Consider the following 17,064-nt stretch of genomic DNA (forward strand, 5'->3'; position numbering starts at 1 on the left):
AGTATATTGAAGGTGATGTTAATGCCAGATGATGATGAGGTGATGACCCATTTGTGGTTCAACTTGTTTCGTTTAGCGGCGACCAAGTATAAAGTACGTGGTACACGGTGGGAAAAAAACTTTATTTGTTTTGTTCATGTGTTTTTACCAAATTACTTATTTTAATTCATCATAACTTTTAAGGTTCTCGATCTGGTGATTTTATATTCTATCAGTTTTAGTCCAACCAATTAACTCTGTTAATAATTTTATTAAATATAAGCCACACCCCAACCATCATTAAAGAATTCCGTCCATTTTAATTTTACTTCGGTGGCAATTGAATGCCTGAACAACCAAAAACCCGTTTTTTTAGTAGGTTTGTACGCATCGATCGCATCATTCTCAAATAACACTATATATATAGTATGAGCGGATCTATTTTAGTGGTGGGATCATAACTTTTCAAACGGTTCACCATATTTTTTTTTATTGTTTCAATAGACAAAAATGGTGATGAGCTAGAGAAATGATAGAATCCTTGTTATCAAGGAATTTGTTGATTATATGTCATATACCATAAACACATTACTACTTATACATAGGGTAAATGTCATAGAATAATAACACTAAATACTAAATATATACATACTATTCACCTTATACATCACTAAATAAAAAATAAGTAAATATTGGTATTAGTACATTAATATTGATAACTTCGTTTTCAATATGTTATCAAGTATTGTAAACGTTATATCAAACTTGACATCCTAACAAATTAAAATAGTATAAATAAATACCTTTCAGATATGGTTTTATTAGTTATACGTATAGACTAACCTAGAGATGACGAAATCTTTTAGTTTGCCATATATATCAAGAGCCACCTTAACCGAGTAATCTGTTTTATTCAACATATTTGTTTTATTAGTTACATTATGTAATTAATAATTATTAACGGTATAATGTTGGAATAATTAATAATTACAATATTATTTCATTGTTGGAATAATTAATAATTACAATATTATTTCATTGTTAATGTAATGTAAGATCTAATTTTTTTTATAGTTTAATTATTCAGTTATTTAAATTAAAAAAAAATATATATCTATTTAACCAAGCCAAACTGGTTATGCATAATGTTATGACTTCAAGATAAATTAATATAGTTATTAAAGACTTGGTTTTGTAATTTGAAACGGGATACTGACAAAACTTGTTTGTCATTTGCCTTCTATTTCAATGTAAAAGAGTATACATTGAATAAAAAATTGTTATATGTTATAACTTTTATATTTTATTTGATTTGAGAAATATTACTTTCTTGAAAATTGTCAACAGCCATGATTTCGGTTTGAATAGAAAAAAAATTACATTGCAACCCTTCGGCTAAAAAGTTCTGGTTCCACCACTGTTGATACATGCAAGCTGAGCCAAAGAAAATCCATGAGCATATGTTGAGAAGCAGAATGGCAAAGGCAGCCATAAGCAATCTTTTGATTCATATTTGTATTTTGGAAGCTACCATGCAGGGCCGGCCCGGAGGGTGTGCGAGCTGCACCCTCGGCGGGGCACGTAAGTTTCGGGGACACAAAGTTTTTTATACATATATATGTTTGAGCGGAACCAGAGAGTTTAAGAGTGAAAAAAGTTCAAAACATAGCCGTAATTTTTTTTTCGGCAAGAGACGTCGGAGACAAGTTGCAGCGGTGGGAATGTGAAAGAGACGGCTATTTTGGGGTTTTATGACTTTATCAAAAAGAATAAAAAAATATTTTGTTAGTTTTCCAAGTTTCTTTAATTGTAATTAAATAATTTGGTTTTAACTTTCAAGTATATCAATGTGATTGATGGAAATTTTAATTAGAATACAGTCAAATTTAAAAATAATATAGGTACTATGAATAGCATTGTATTAATGTGGTAGGGTGAGGACTAGCTTGAAGCTTGGTTAGAATTTTTACAACCATATTAAAATAACTATATGAGGTTTAATACATTTTGTATTAATAACTTGTATAAGCATATTAAGTTTTAGGGTTTCGAAAATTTGGGTATTACATTCATATTATATTTTTGTTATATTTTTTGTTATAACATTAATCTCATTTATAAAAATTAGCTTATATGTTTCGTTAAGGCCTGTGGGCCTTTTTATTTGGGCTCGGCCGAGGTATTTAAATCCTCGAAGAAGCCCTTGTCAAGGGGCGGATCTCTATAGTGTCATACGGGTTCACGGGAACCCACTGAGTTCTGAATTATTTTTATTTCTCGTTTTTTTCCTTTTTTTTTAATTTTATTTTTTATCCAGCAAAGTAAGTTAGGGTTCTTTACTTTTTACTTCTACCCATCGCTAACACACATCAGACATCCTGCCGTTCAAACCCTAACCCCCCCCCCCCCCCAAGGCCCCCACCACCACCACAGTCCACCGCCGGCCGCCGGCGACCGTCTCTCTTTCCGCCACAACGTCCTCGCCTCCTCTGCCTTCCTCTCCATCCCTAGTCTCCATCTTTCCTTCACTCCAATCTTCACAGACTCACAATAAGGTATGCTTTGATGTTTTACTTCAATTATTATTGTTTATTTACTGAAATTACAATTAGAAAGTATGATTATGTTGAAGTTTGTTAATTAAATTAGAAAAATAGTGATGTTTAAATTTGATTTGTAGGCATTATGAATATTAAAAGATATTTCTCAAGTGAACCATCAAACATTCAATCATCGTCTTCAAGTAGTAAACAACCCTCAAGAATAGATTTGAATGACTTTCTGTGGGATCCTTCGGAAAGGAAACCAATTTCATCTTATCATCCAACTCAAAAAGATGAAATTAGACGAACCGTTGGCCTTCCCCGACCCGAACCGTTGAACCGACCTAAACCTTCGAACTGACACGAAATTTTTATAGCCGGTCGTATAAAATTAGAGCATTTTAAAACAGTGAACCCATTGGAAAAAAGTCATGGATCCGCCACTGGCCCTGCTACCATGATCCATTTTTTATAATTTGCAAACTACTGGTTCATTATTTATATTCAAAAAATAAGTTACGAATATAAATTTAGAATGACATCAGAAGCCTTAATAATACAGTAGTACCCACGTGTTCAACATTTTGATTTATTAGCATTCAATACGTCGTATTAATTTTTAACCCAAAGAATTTGAAAGCAAAGCCCAGTCAAGCAACACCATCGATGCGTATTTCTGAATCACCCAAGCCATCGATTGATACCCCTTGCCGACCGGTCTTCAGTAAGTTGTTTTCTATTCCATTTTGCAGCACAAACCCTAGTAGCAATTTACTGTTGTTAGTAATTGACAACTAATTATGTTTCAATTCTTTAACACCTGCTACTTTAGTTTTCAACTACAAAACTCAACAATCTTTCATAGTTTACTTTATCCCCAATATCTTTATTTTATGTATTGTTTGGTTACTTGCAGCCTAGAGCAATGGGAGTTTTTAATTTTCGCTCCGTTATCATTTTCTCTGCTGTTCTACGGGTGTTATTGATTGTCTATGGCGAATGGCAAGATACACATATGGAGGTTAGGTATACAGACGTTGATTATCTTGTTTTCTCCGATGCTGCTGCTTTAGTAGTTTCTGGAAAATCCCCTTACAAAAGATCCACATACCGTTACTCTCCGTTAATCGCATTTATTCTCGCACCAAATTCATTTATTCATCCATCATGGGGCAAATTTCTCTTCTCTGCTTCGGGTAAACAGTTTGTTTCAAACATTTGGCCCATTGATGCACATTTTACTATTTGAGTTGAAACAGGTGTAATGCTACATGTAAAAAATGCAGATTTACTTGTGGGATATTTTATCCGCATATTTCTGAACCTTCGTGGAGTGCCTGAAAATCTAAGCATGTATTCTGTAATTGTATGGCTTTTTAATCCGTTTACTTTCACTATTGGAACACGAGGCAACTGCGAGCCTGTTATTTGTGCCATCATTCTGTGGATTATTATTTGTCTATTGCGAGGTACAATTTTTCTTTAATAAGATAGCTTTTGCCTTTTGATTTAATAGGTTAATATAAAGCCTTGGAAATAAGTTCACTTCATGAATGTTTATAGCTATTTTTTTAAAGAAAGATGATAAGTAGTCGGTTAGAAGGGTTAGAGGGGACAATTTCAACTCGTTATGTGGAAATCGGCCTGTTTAAGCTTGTAAATGAACTGACCAAACACGAACACAGCATGTTTGTGTTTGTTCATTAAACTTTAACTGAACAAATGATCGAACACAAACTATAAAAAACAGGGTGTTTTCTTGTTCTTGTCCATGTTCGTCCGTTAAGAAATTGAACATGTGCGTGTTCATTTATGTTCATTCTTTAACAATATACAAACGGTTTACGAAAGTAAATGAACATAACTGAAAAAAGATGAGCGATTATAACATAGCTAAAACTAGTTAAAATAACGTACTAGGCCTAAAGAGTTATAAAACTAGACTAACTAAGGTGGAATGGGCCATATTTTTTTAGTGAATACATTAATGAACAAACATAAATGAATGTGCGTAAGCAAACAAACATAAATGAATGAACGTTCACGAACATAAATTAACAAACGAGACATGTGTTAATGTTCTTTTGTTTAACTAAATAAAAAAATCTTTTGTTTATGTTTACGAACTTCCTGCCAAATGGTTCACGGACTCTTCACTGAATGGTCGGTGCGTTTACAGGCATATCTGTTTGTGTTATATTTTAATTTCTAATGGGTTATATTGGGAACTTTACAAAATGATTAAAAACGAAACAGGTGACGGTTTAGAAGTTGCCTGCAGACAGCGGCAGTGTACCAGACCGCTTACAACCTTCTGCTTTGTTTAATTAGAAAAATGGATTAATATTTAAGTACTTAGTGGGTGTTTGAGATTCCTTATAACTAATAACTCATGGGATGTAAGTTATAAGGTGTTTGGGAAAGTTAGGCTTTGTGAGTGTATAAGGTATAAGTTAGAACTTTGTAACTTATAACTTATGCCTTAAATAAGTTATAAAGAGGTAAAATAAGGAATCCCAAACACCCCCTAAACATCTTAACTGTATTTAATATTTTAATCATTTGTGCTATTGCAATTTGCAAGGAAGAAAAATAAAAGTGCTGGCCGGTCAACCAACCGCCCCAACCCATTCATAGATGTTTTAACTCTTAATTTGATTTTTGTAATAATATTCAACATTCAGTATGTTTTGTTTTGTAGGTAATCTTTTTCAAGGGGCTGTTTGGTACGGGCTCGTTGTCCATATGAGAATCTACCCTATAATATACGCCCTTCCTATTATCCTAACCCTTGATCCGAACCATTTCCAATCCGGTAAAAACCCCTCCATCACAAATTGGAATTCAAAACAACCCAAATCAAACAGAACTTTGGGCCCCACCAATTTTTTAGATCTTAATCAAATCTTTACAAGATCAAAAATCTTGTTTGGATTAATATCAGCAATAGTGTTTTTCTTTTTCACTGGAATATTCTTTTATCTATATGAATGGGAGTTCTTGCATGAGGCATTATTATACCATTTAACTCGCACGGATCCTAGACATAATTTTTCCATATACTTTTATCACATTTATCTCAATTATGAACGGGAATTCGCAGTGTTGGAAAAACTTATCTCGTTTCTGCCTCAGTTAATGGTTCAGATTATTTTAGTTTTCCGGTTTGCACAAGATTTTCCTTTCTGTTTCTTTGTTCAGACGGTGGCGTTTGTTGCATTTAACAAGGTTAGTTGTAGTTGTAGTTGTTTTTGCAATTATTATTAATATACTTAAGGGCGTAATGGCGTATATAGAGGATATTTATATCTAAATTTAGGGTAGTGACGAACGAAACCTATCAGAAATATGAAAAATGTTATATACCTACCTTGTGTCTCACTTACGTGATGCGTGCGCCTTTCCTTGTCGCCTTGGTTTAAAAAAGCGTTAGGGGAGGCGAGGCGTTTTGGTCCAAAAAACCGAAGCGCAAAGCGCGAGGCGAGAGCTTCACGTATGTGAGGCGCTCAGTACAAAAAATACTAAAAGTTAATTATACATGCCATATTCAACTTGTTAATCAATCATAAAGATAAAACATATTTATAAAACTAAACATGAATGCTTTATACGTAGTTTAAACATTACAAAATCATACTTAAAAGTTGCAAAACACTTAAACATTCTTAAAAAACGAGCTGATTAAATATAAAAAATGTATTACACAAGCGTTTAATAATAAAAGAAAGTATAAATGTATAGAAAAAAGGAATAATGAAGAAAACATACCTCGAGTCATAAAATGATGTGTAATAATTAGGAGAAGATAAGCTTGAATTGATTAAAAAAGACGGGAGTAATAATCGAGGAGCAGATAAACTTTGAATATGAAAATTAAAGAGTGGTTTGAGTTGAAGATAGAATGATAAATGTATATAATATGGCTGTTAATGTTTTACAGATGGGCCCCAACGTTAATATGTTAAGCAAATGGGCCCAAGCAGTTACATTTTTAATTTATTTCAGACTGCATCACATGAAGCGCTGCCTCAAACGCCTCACGCCTCACCCACTGATGCGCCGCTTGAGGGCGCTTCATGTTATTTCTCGCCTCACGTGAAATAAGGCGTTTTTGATAACGCCTCGAGCGCCTTACGCCTCAAGCGCGCCTTTTTAAACCAAGCTTGTCCTTAGGGGTGTAAACGAGACAAGGCGCGCGTTTTAACTTACTAGAGCTCGAGCATGGCCTCGGCTTGTTTCGAACTCTATTTCCAAAGCTTGAGTTTGGCTTGTGAGTAGCTATTTCAAACTCTCCTCAGGCTTAGCTCTTTTATTATTTTTTTAGTTAGTTTATTCACATTTATAATTATTTATATATATTTAGTTTTTTATTATAACTTTTATATATACAATATATATATATTTTTAGTTATTTTATCATAGTTATATACATAATAATGATTATTAAATGAATATATATATATATAATATCAAATAAAATTTGTATAAATAACAGGCTCGTTTAGGTTTGCAAGTCAGCTTGAGCTCGATAAGTGATCCTCTTGCTTGGGCTCGGTTACTAAGCAAGCTTATTTTTAGGCTTGAGCTTGTTTAAGTTTGGCTTGATTCGAGCTTTTAGCAAGCCGGTTTTGAGTAGCTGAAAAGCGGCATGGCTCATTTACACCCTTGCTTGTCGCCTTGAGCTTTTTAAAACCATGTTAATGGGGTGCTTGGATTTTCTTCCCTAAATCCTGTAAATAGTTTAATGTGATGACATAATATATGCCACATTTTTCAGGTAATAACAGCTCAGTACTTTGTGTGGTTTTTCTGTCTGTTGCCACTAGTACTACCATGGACCAAAATGAAGCTGAAATGGGAAGGTGTTTTCTGCATATTGTTGTGGATTGGAGCTCAAACTCATTGGCTGTTTTGGGGTTATATGCTTGAATTTAAAGGCAAGCAAGTCTTCTTACAACTTTGGGCTGCAAGTTTATTATTCTTTGCTGCTAATATATATGTCATGATCACCATCATTCTTAGACACACGTATTCTCCCGTTTTTAAACGTCTTCTCACTTCACCCTCACGAAAAAAACCAAGTGAGTAACGGGAAGATGAATGCGTTTATGCAATTTTGGCTCATTGACCCGAGTTTGACCATTTTTGGGTCAAATGTTTGTTGTACTACAAGTGACTCAACATAAGCTGTGTTGACCATTTATTAACCTGAAGATGCTTTTATGTATTGTGAATAGACTTGTGCAAATAAAACAAAGGTAATCTAAGATATTGTATTTTTCTTTTATTAGTTTGAATGCTTCCTTCCATATGAGTAGATGAGATCTTTTTTGACATGTTTTTTTACTGTTTATGTCTCTTATTGATAATTTCTAAGAATTACAGGTTGGTTTTATGGAATAAACAGTTAGTTAATGAGAACAAGTTGTATATCTGACCTAGAAATCTAGAACAGCCTTATGTTGTTAGTCTATTATTTTTCTCTGTTTTGAATATCATGTTTTCTGATTTTAAAAGCTTGTTCTTTGTTGGATGGTCTTGAAAGACTTGATTACTATGAATTTCTTTTTCTAATGTTTTTTATTTATCTTGATTGTTGTAAATCTGAATGTTCATCTTTGGTATGTATTTATCATTATTTTTGTTGTACATTTGAAGTCTACGCTAGTTTTTCATCTTGTTCATGTTTTCGCCTTTTTGTTTATCTTTGTGATATGTTTATCAAAATTAGACATTGACCTATGAAATGTTATCGTGTTTTACGACAACTGACCTTCCAAAGCTGGATCATGGTGATTATTAAGAGATGAGCAAATGGTACGAGAATTTCGGTGCCGGTAACAAGTGTTTTGAAAAATCAGGATCGAGAATTTGGAATGGGTGCGTATTGGTAACGTATTTACCGGATTTTTGTATTTGTTATCGGTACCGTACCGTACCGGTGTCCAACCTAACATTTTCGGTATTGGTACCAAGTTTTCGAAAAAACCGGGATTGGAATTTTTGGGACCAGTACTGGTTTGGTACCGATTACCGAGTCATCCTAACTATTATCATCAGTTACATTTTTTTTTTCACATTAGCTTAAAATGAGTCTCCAACTTAATAGTATCAAATACAAAATAGAATTTGACAAAGATTAGTCTCATGTAATAGTATATCAAGAAGATACACAACATTCATCATTATCATATCCCTCTCGTTCACACATCATAAGCATTCGGGTGTAGCACGTCATAACATAGCATAGCACGATAATATATCTTAGAATATCATAGCATTACACAACTATTGTATCCATCGCTGGACGGCCTCGCCGTCATCTTCGTCGCCTAAACACCACCTAATAGTCTTCCCTTTCACTATCGATGACACAATCAACATCGCCACTAGCCACATGCAATTCTAATTTCTAATTTTCAAAATGATTCCTATCAATCCAACTTCATTTTGGTCAAAATCCGTTTTTAACTTGAATGAAATATATTGTTCATTTTCTAAAAACAACTAACTTTAATCTAAACTCATTTTGATTCCATTAAGTGAAACCAGGGCCGGCCCTAGCATGGGGCTGGGTGGTCGACGGCCCACAGCCCGACACTCCGTTAGGCCAGGATTTTTTTTAAACACATGTTTTTTTCACGAAAAACAATATGTATATTTAATGTTTAAACTCAATTACATAACTTATTTGCTCTAGTGGCAAATGGGTATAACTCCCAATCAAAAGGTTGTGGGTTCTAGTTTTATTTGAGACATGTTTAAATTAGTTTTTATACAAAAAATCTTTAAACAACCCAAACCATAACCAAGTAAGCTCATTTAAAAATTAAATTGTTTAAATCTAACAAAGTACTTATTTTACTTGATGCCCAAAATGTTTTTTAACTTCTCATAGTCGGCCCTGGTTGAACGACCCGACTATCTTAGTATCCATATATGGACACTTGTTCCATCATATCCATAGCTGGACACGTATCATGTCATATCCATAGCTGGACTTGTATCGCATCGTATCCATAGCTAGACCCCTATCACATAGTATCCATAACTAGATCCGAACTAAACTTGAATCGCATCGCATCTATAACTAGACCCCTGCCACATTGTATCCATAACTAGACTCGTAGTTGGACCTTAGTCACATCGCATCTATAATGAGACACTTATCATGTTACTCTATATATTTAAGATAATTCATTGTTAATCATACACAACTTTAAATACTTTACTAAGTATGCACGCCATCCAAGACAGTTTAAAAGGGGGCCAGGACTCGCTTAACATATTGGTTTTAGACGAAAGTTAAGATACTTTATCTTGTAATAGGTTTCGATCAACTTGTTACTTGAGCAGTTTAACAACTATGAGTTTTGAAGGTCTCCTTGTGAAACTCTCAGACTTGATTTCTACCGATAAAGTTGATGAAATTCAGCCAAGAATTTTTTATTTTTGTTGAGTTTTAGATCAAAAATGTAAAACCTAAGACTCGCTATTGAATTTATAATTTCACTTTCCCTTTTTTAGGTTCTTTTTACCAATCCAACTATTGAATTTATATTTGTTTTTGTAATTTAGTTTTCAATATTAATTTGTATGTTAACTTTAGATCCGAGATTTTCCCCATCTATCGACTAAGTGGTGTTTCGGGGGTGAGGATAGGGATCGTCTAGTTTGGTTAATTCTCAGACTTGAAACAAACATGGTCGCTATCGTCCACACTACAGAAGAGAAAATGGCTTGAACATACTAATTGATAAGATTGTAATGGGTAAAATGTCTTTCATATTCATTTCAACATTCATTGTAAAATTAACTGGGGACAACCGTCGGTAAAGTTTTAAATGTGTCGTTGGTAGTACAACGCCACTAATAGAGTCTAAGTGCCATCAAAATCATATTTCTGATGGAGCACCACTGACGGATTCTTGTCGATAACCCACTGCACTAACGGTTTTCCAACAAATCCGACCATAAGTGATCGTGGTTTGTTAAGGTACAAACGAGAGTGCACCATATTTCTATCCGTGTGAAGTATTAATTTACATTGGAAAGGTTATTTATGTATTAACTTTTTTATAAATGGGTTAAGTTTGACGAAAGTGATCTCAAAATATCAATATAACTATAACTAATTTAAGCATTAGTAACAAATGCATGGAGCAAATCGAAATTTTCTTATACAATTTTGCGTTTATGCAATGCAAGTTGTTAATACAATTCATTAATTTCATCATTGGGTTAGCACTTAAATTGCCGTCTCAAAAAAATATACAGAAATATATAAAACTACATAAATTATCATAATTATTTGATTTTTTTAAAATTATAATTCACTTTTTAACTATTCAAAATTTGTTAAAAAAAGACAGTACTTATTAAAATAATTGGAAAATGAAAATGAAACAAAAGCAGGTTTTTGATGTCTACATACAATTGACCAATTATTAAAATGTAAACATGACATAATAATATTTGGGAAAAAAATGAAATTTGAAGCATCATGTGTAGTTGACAATAGAAAGTGGGAGACAAGAAAAAGGGCGTTTTACCATAATTTCCTTTTTGCAGCTTGTCATGCACTAAGTTAGAACAACCACTAAACACATGAATTTTAGAATGGAAAGAAAATCGTACTCTTTGCTTTCATGTTTGTACTTTCGGATTTTGGACGATAAGCCAATAATTTTGATAGCACTCCTTTTCTTTTTTCAAACGATAACACGATAAAATCAAGAGAAAAAAAGTAAGGTGATTTTGATGTTTAAATGTAGAATTTATTAGACCGCTACATGTCCACTGTATCAATGATCGGGATGAAGACATGTAGAAAAGAAGATATTTGATGTTTAGTATGTTGATAGCAATACTTGTAAGTGTGACACTAGAAATGTTGCACATACTCATGGTGACACTTTCTAGTGTCGCCTAAACTTTTAATTTTTGGATGACTGGCACGGACACTTAGGAGTGTTGCTCGGACTCAATGCGACACTTAAGTGTCGCCCAGTTGAGACAACGATGACACCCCCCTGCCTATATATAGTTTGAGGTTTTGTTCACTCAAGCTAGCTAGTGGTTGGAAATCAAATTCTGTTAGCAATTGTTTTTTTTATTGATTCTCGTTGTAATAGAATGAGAGGGACTTACTGTTCGTATATTTGACTTACATCAGTCGAATCATGTTTATTAGTTGAATAAAGTTTGGTTCTTATATGTTTTCATCTTTCATTCTCTATTTCGGATCTTGATTACCACATCTATTGGTATAACAACTATCTGAGTTGTTGTGTAATCAAGCTTGCATGAGATCTAGAGATATAATTAAAAAGACCTACAATTTGGTATCAAAGCAACACTCACACGATACCGTATATTTTTCATTAGTAATGATACTTTATATTTTTCGAACGATACCACAATAAACCAAAATAACAAAAAATAAAGTGGTTTTGAAGTTGGGTTGAAATTTTCAATAACGTACTTACATTCAATGATATTGTATATTTTCACTAAAATCAAAAGAATGAAAAGTAAGGTGATTTTGAAGTCGTTTTAAGATTTTTAGCAACAATGATATTGTATATTTTCGAACGATAAAACCACAAGAGTTTAAAGTCAAGTGATTTTGAAGTTGTTTCAACTATCAAGATGATTTTACAATGACTTGAATCGGAATATCGTTTATTTGATTACCATCAGGTATATTCTTGATCATAAATTGCACATTATAATTGAAGTTTTGGTTCATTTCAGTGACCCGATCCATCATAAAAAAATTGTCTTAAGTTAATAAACAATGATGACACCATAGAATATTTCTAAAGTCGGCACGTACTCCCAACCAAGGGAAACCAAAAAAACAATAACAAAAATACATAGCATAGTCTTATATAACAACGAAACCCCAAGTTGGTTTAAATGTTGACAAAATGAACTGAAATAGTAATTTGAGTTAGCTTGCACGATTTAAATGTTCACTTAAGAATGTCGACATATATATTACCTGACATGTCAACGACACGTTCATTATATATACACCACAAAGATTTTCTTTTTAATTAACCAATTCATCTATCTTTCACACATCCTTACATTTTTTACATTATCACTAAGCTTGGTAGATAGGATGTTATATATAGGACCAAAATGAATTTAGATCAAAGTAAGTTATTTTTAGAAAAAAAGATCAATATATATCATTCAGGTTAAAACAGATTTTGACCCAAATGAAGTTGGATTGAAATGATCTATTTCAGGGAAAAAAAACTATAATAGTTTCACTTAGTATAATCAAAATGAGTTTATATCTAAGTAAGTTGTTTTTAGAAAAAAGATCAATATATTACATTCTGGTTAAAAACGGATTTTAATCAAAAGAAGTTGGATTGATACGAGTCGTTTTGAAACGTAGAACCGCATGTGGCTAGGGGCGATGTTGATTGTGTCATCGATAATGATAATGAAATGGAAGTCTATTGTCACACCCCGACCAAAGGCGGCGGAACATGCCAGGGTACAACGGATTGCTCAAGAACGCGATGACACTATTAAAGTGCCAATATTTAATCAACTTGTTTATTTCATTCAATAATCACAAATACAATTTGTTCACGATAAAATACAAACAATTACGTCAACACAACATTCGTTAAAGTATCCTAAAGGTATGATCTAAGTGATGAGTCTTCAATCTTCACAAGCAATCAAATAGTAAACATGTAGCATGCATAAAAACAGATTTGATCAACACGAATGTTGGTGAGCAATATACTAGTTTTGACGTATGTATATAATGAAGCAAAAATCACAATTCATATGTGTAAATCAATAAAGCAAACAACCATTGTAAATGTAAATCAAATAACTGTGGCTCCTTTCTACTTGGTAAGAACCAAAGTACTCGGAGAATGAGGATCCTTTCTAATCGGTAGCAACCGACATACTCGGATAATAAGGCCCTATTCTATCCACACTTAAGGTAGGATAGTTAGGAGAGCGTATGATCATACTTATTGCGTTCCAACAACAACATAAAAATACAGGGCCGTCTACGAAAAGACGAATTTTTTTTGGGCCAAAGGCGAAATCTTTTTTTGGCTGTAAGTAAAACGAACATTTTTTTTGGTTTTAAACAATTTAATTTGAAGTGGGTTTACTTAGTTATGATTTGAGTTGTGTATAAAAATAAACATAAAAATGTCTCAATTAAGACTAAAACCAACAACCTCTTGGTTAAATGTATTACCTTTTTGCCACTAGACCAAGCTATTGATCATGAAATTATGTTGAAACATTGATTATACATAACTTTTTTTCATAAAAATACATATATTTAAAAAAAAAAATTCGGGCCTAGCGGGGTGTCGGGCTTGTGGTCGTCGACTACCCGACCACACCCCTAGGCTGGCCCTGTAAAAATAAATACTCGTGCACATAATCAAATTGAGGCATAAACAAAGATCGGGAAAGTATTCGTACAAACACATAATGTTGAATTGTGGATTTGATAATGAGATCATAAAACAAGTTTGAATATGGTATGCATGCCACCCCCAAAAGTATAAAAGCGTAAAAAGGGGGAGTGTGATTACTTACGTGAAATAAATAACTTGAAGGGTTGTTTGTGATATACCGGGATAATAAGTTCAACGAGTGAGGTCTAGGTTAAAAGGGTTTCGGTTGAAAATGGTCTTGAAAGACTTTAAAGTAAAATAAAATGACAAGTTAATTAATTAATCAAAGTTTGAGGTTTAAAATGTAAATACTTGAAAAATTAAAGTAACGGTTTTTGAAAAGTAAGTTTACTCAAAATCGAGTCTCGGTATTCTATTCATTAGTTTTTACTTAACCTATGTTAAGTAACTATGTGGGTATAAATGCAATATTGCAAGACCCTTTGTTAAATAGATACTAAAACGAGATTTTTACGAGTGTTCGGTTAGTCGGTTCGGGTCTTGATAAATTGTCAAACCCAAAGTCAACTTTCCAAAGTGATAAATGTTATGAGATACTCAATAAAAATCAAAAGACTTAACCAAGCATATAGTCCTATTGTGAATAACCTTAATGTCCGTTAAGCAAGTATTTGGTTTCACCGGTCCAAACTTGTTATAAGATCAAGTTGGGTTCCAACACACCAAGTATGTTGAGAAAATAATTTAAAATTAGTTTTAAATACATTCTTGAAGAAAAGATGAGTTTCGGTGGCCCAAAACACACTTGTGTGTCTTAAGCGAGTGAGCTCGGTTTATTTCAGTTTTGGTTCGGTCCTTGACTCGAAATGATACCGAGGATGGTTGTCACATACCCAAATACCATAGAACTATAAAAACGATTTTAGAAATTATAATACTCAAATCTTACATAAACATGTTTATTTAACTATTTAAACAAAACTAGTAAACAAGAGTTCGGTTTTGGTTCGGTTCTCAACTCGGGATAAACCGATACTAGTGACTTCATACCTAATACTGGAACTTACAAAAATGAGTTTACAAACTAAAATAAACAAAAATTAAACAAGATTAGTAAACATTAAACAAGTTAGAAAGTTAGTCAAGGATTGCAATAATCCTCCATGTAACCTTGCCTTATAAGCATTTCACCTCAACCGACCATAACCAGAGAAGTGAAAGCCGAAGGAAAACAAGGGGTAAATATTATATATATATATATGTTGTAATAACAATATTTAATCATAAGGAGTTAGTTAGAATCAAAGAATGGTTCTTATTTGACTCTTAGAAGTCAAACAAGAAGAAACTTGAAGGTTGGAGCATAGAACTTTGTTTGAGAGAGTTTGATGTAAAAGAGTAGGTTGGAATGAGTGGTGTGGCTTGGTTTTATGAAGGATAAGGTGTTAGGGTTATCCATAAGGTTGCTTTAGAGATTTCCAATCTTTCTCATTGGTTTAAAGGGTCAAACATGTGTTATAACAAGCCAAAAATGAACTAGTCTCTGCCCTTGACCTTAGCGCGGCGCTATGGTCGCGGAGGGAAAAATCTTATTTTTAACTTTGGCAGTTTTAGTTACTGAAGTTCGTTTTGAGCGTTTTAGGGGCATTTTAAGGGTTGTAAAAGATGTTTTTGAGATCCGACAATCATAAAACAAATATGTAACATAAAATTCATCATTTTTATAATATCGAAGGGTTCGGGATACGAATCGGGTTGGTTTTACAATACGAAGGTAAAAACGAATCGAATCGGAAAATGACGAATGTCACAACTATTAGGTGTTTAGGCGAGGAAGATGGCGGCAAGGGTAGGTGTTGTTTAGGCGACACTAGTGGTGGTGAGGCGGCGGTGTCAGTGGAGCCCGGCAGCGACTTATCCATTTTAAGTTAATGAGTGATGCTTACCCATTCAAACTATTTTTAAGTTAACGAGCTAGTTTTCAGTTACTTATCCATTTTAACCTTCAACTAAATTGAGTAGATCTAATTGACCTTTAACTAATTTGAACTTCCCAATTAGTTTACTTTTCACAACTAAATTATTTGTCATAGACTCATATTAAACTATTATATTTTCACATCATATAAATAAGTTGTTAAACTTTATATACAAATTTTCATTCTCACATTCAAATACATATATAATTATGTAACTTTTATATGTTACAAAATATAAATATAAATATAGCATAGTCTGTTTCTAGAAGTTGCATAATAATATATAACCAAGTCAAAAGGAAAATAAAATAGAGTCGTACAGAAACCATGCACGCTCATGCACCTTTCCCATGAAAAGCCACTCTTCCACACCCTCACCCCACACACACACAGTCCCCACCATCATCATATATACATACATATACCCATTAACCCAAAGTCAACATTTGACTTTAATCAGCAATTTTCCTTAAAAACTAATTAAACTCTTTGATGCTAATTATGTTAAATGTGGTCTAAATATATATTAGTAATTCGGATGTGTTTTCTCAGTAACAAGTTGAGAATATATAGAAAAGAGATAAGTATTTATTGATTTAAGTGAAATTAAATCATTATGAAATGCTCAAGGATACGTACTAACAAACTATATATTAGCATTTTCATAATCCTTAAGGGAATTTTTAATATATTCATGGAAATCTAAACATTTTAATTAAAATACATCAAACCTTGACTAATTAATGATGTTTTTATAAAGGTAACTAACTTCTGTTTTATTTCTGATCATGGTTATATATAAAATGTTGAACTTTCCCAAAACCATATTGAAAATTGGATCGTTGATTGCTGAGAGGGACGTGGTTTGTGATTGTTCGGTTTTACCCTTCATGGATAATTAATATCGTTCTCTATATATAGTTATGATCTCACTAAAATCCCATGAATTTTATAACCCTCGATCTTGCATCTCTCTCTCTCTCTCTCTCTATATATATATATATCACACACACACATCTTTCTTTCTATGTCTCTACCAAATTACTTCAAAGATTCAATATCTCTCTTGTTTAAAGGAGGGAGGGTTTCTCATGGACATACATACAGATCCAGTTTGGCATTCTGTCCACCTCCGCGTGGATGTGT

General features: G+C 33.0%; 1 protein-coding gene across 1 annotated transcript; it reads left to right on the top strand.

Moving 5' to 3' along the window:
- The first annotated feature begins 3,356 nt into the window (after nt 1-3,356).
- LOC143583292 (GPI mannosyltransferase 1-like) lies at nt 3,357-8,057 on the top strand. The gene is made up of 4 exons (XM_077065658.1): nt 3,357-3,718; nt 3,809-3,991; nt 5,224-5,750; nt 7,300-8,057. Exons 1-4 carry the CDS (start codon nt 3,448-3,450, stop codon nt 7,609-7,611), a joined length of 1,293 nt encoding a protein of 430 aa, XP_076921773.1. The 5' UTR covers nt 3,357-3,447; the 3' UTR covers nt 7,612-8,057.
- The last annotated feature ends 9,007 nt before the right edge of the window (nt 8,058-17,064 follow it).

This window comes from Bidens hawaiensis, unplaced genomic scaffold (assembly GCF_021521415.1).
Source record: "Bidens hawaiensis isolate Kalapana, Puna unplaced genomic scaffold, B.hawaiensis_p1.1 tig00000142_1, whole genome shotgun sequence".
Lineage (NCBI taxonomy): Eukaryota > Viridiplantae > Streptophyta > Magnoliopsida > Asterales > Asteraceae > Bidens > Bidens hawaiensis.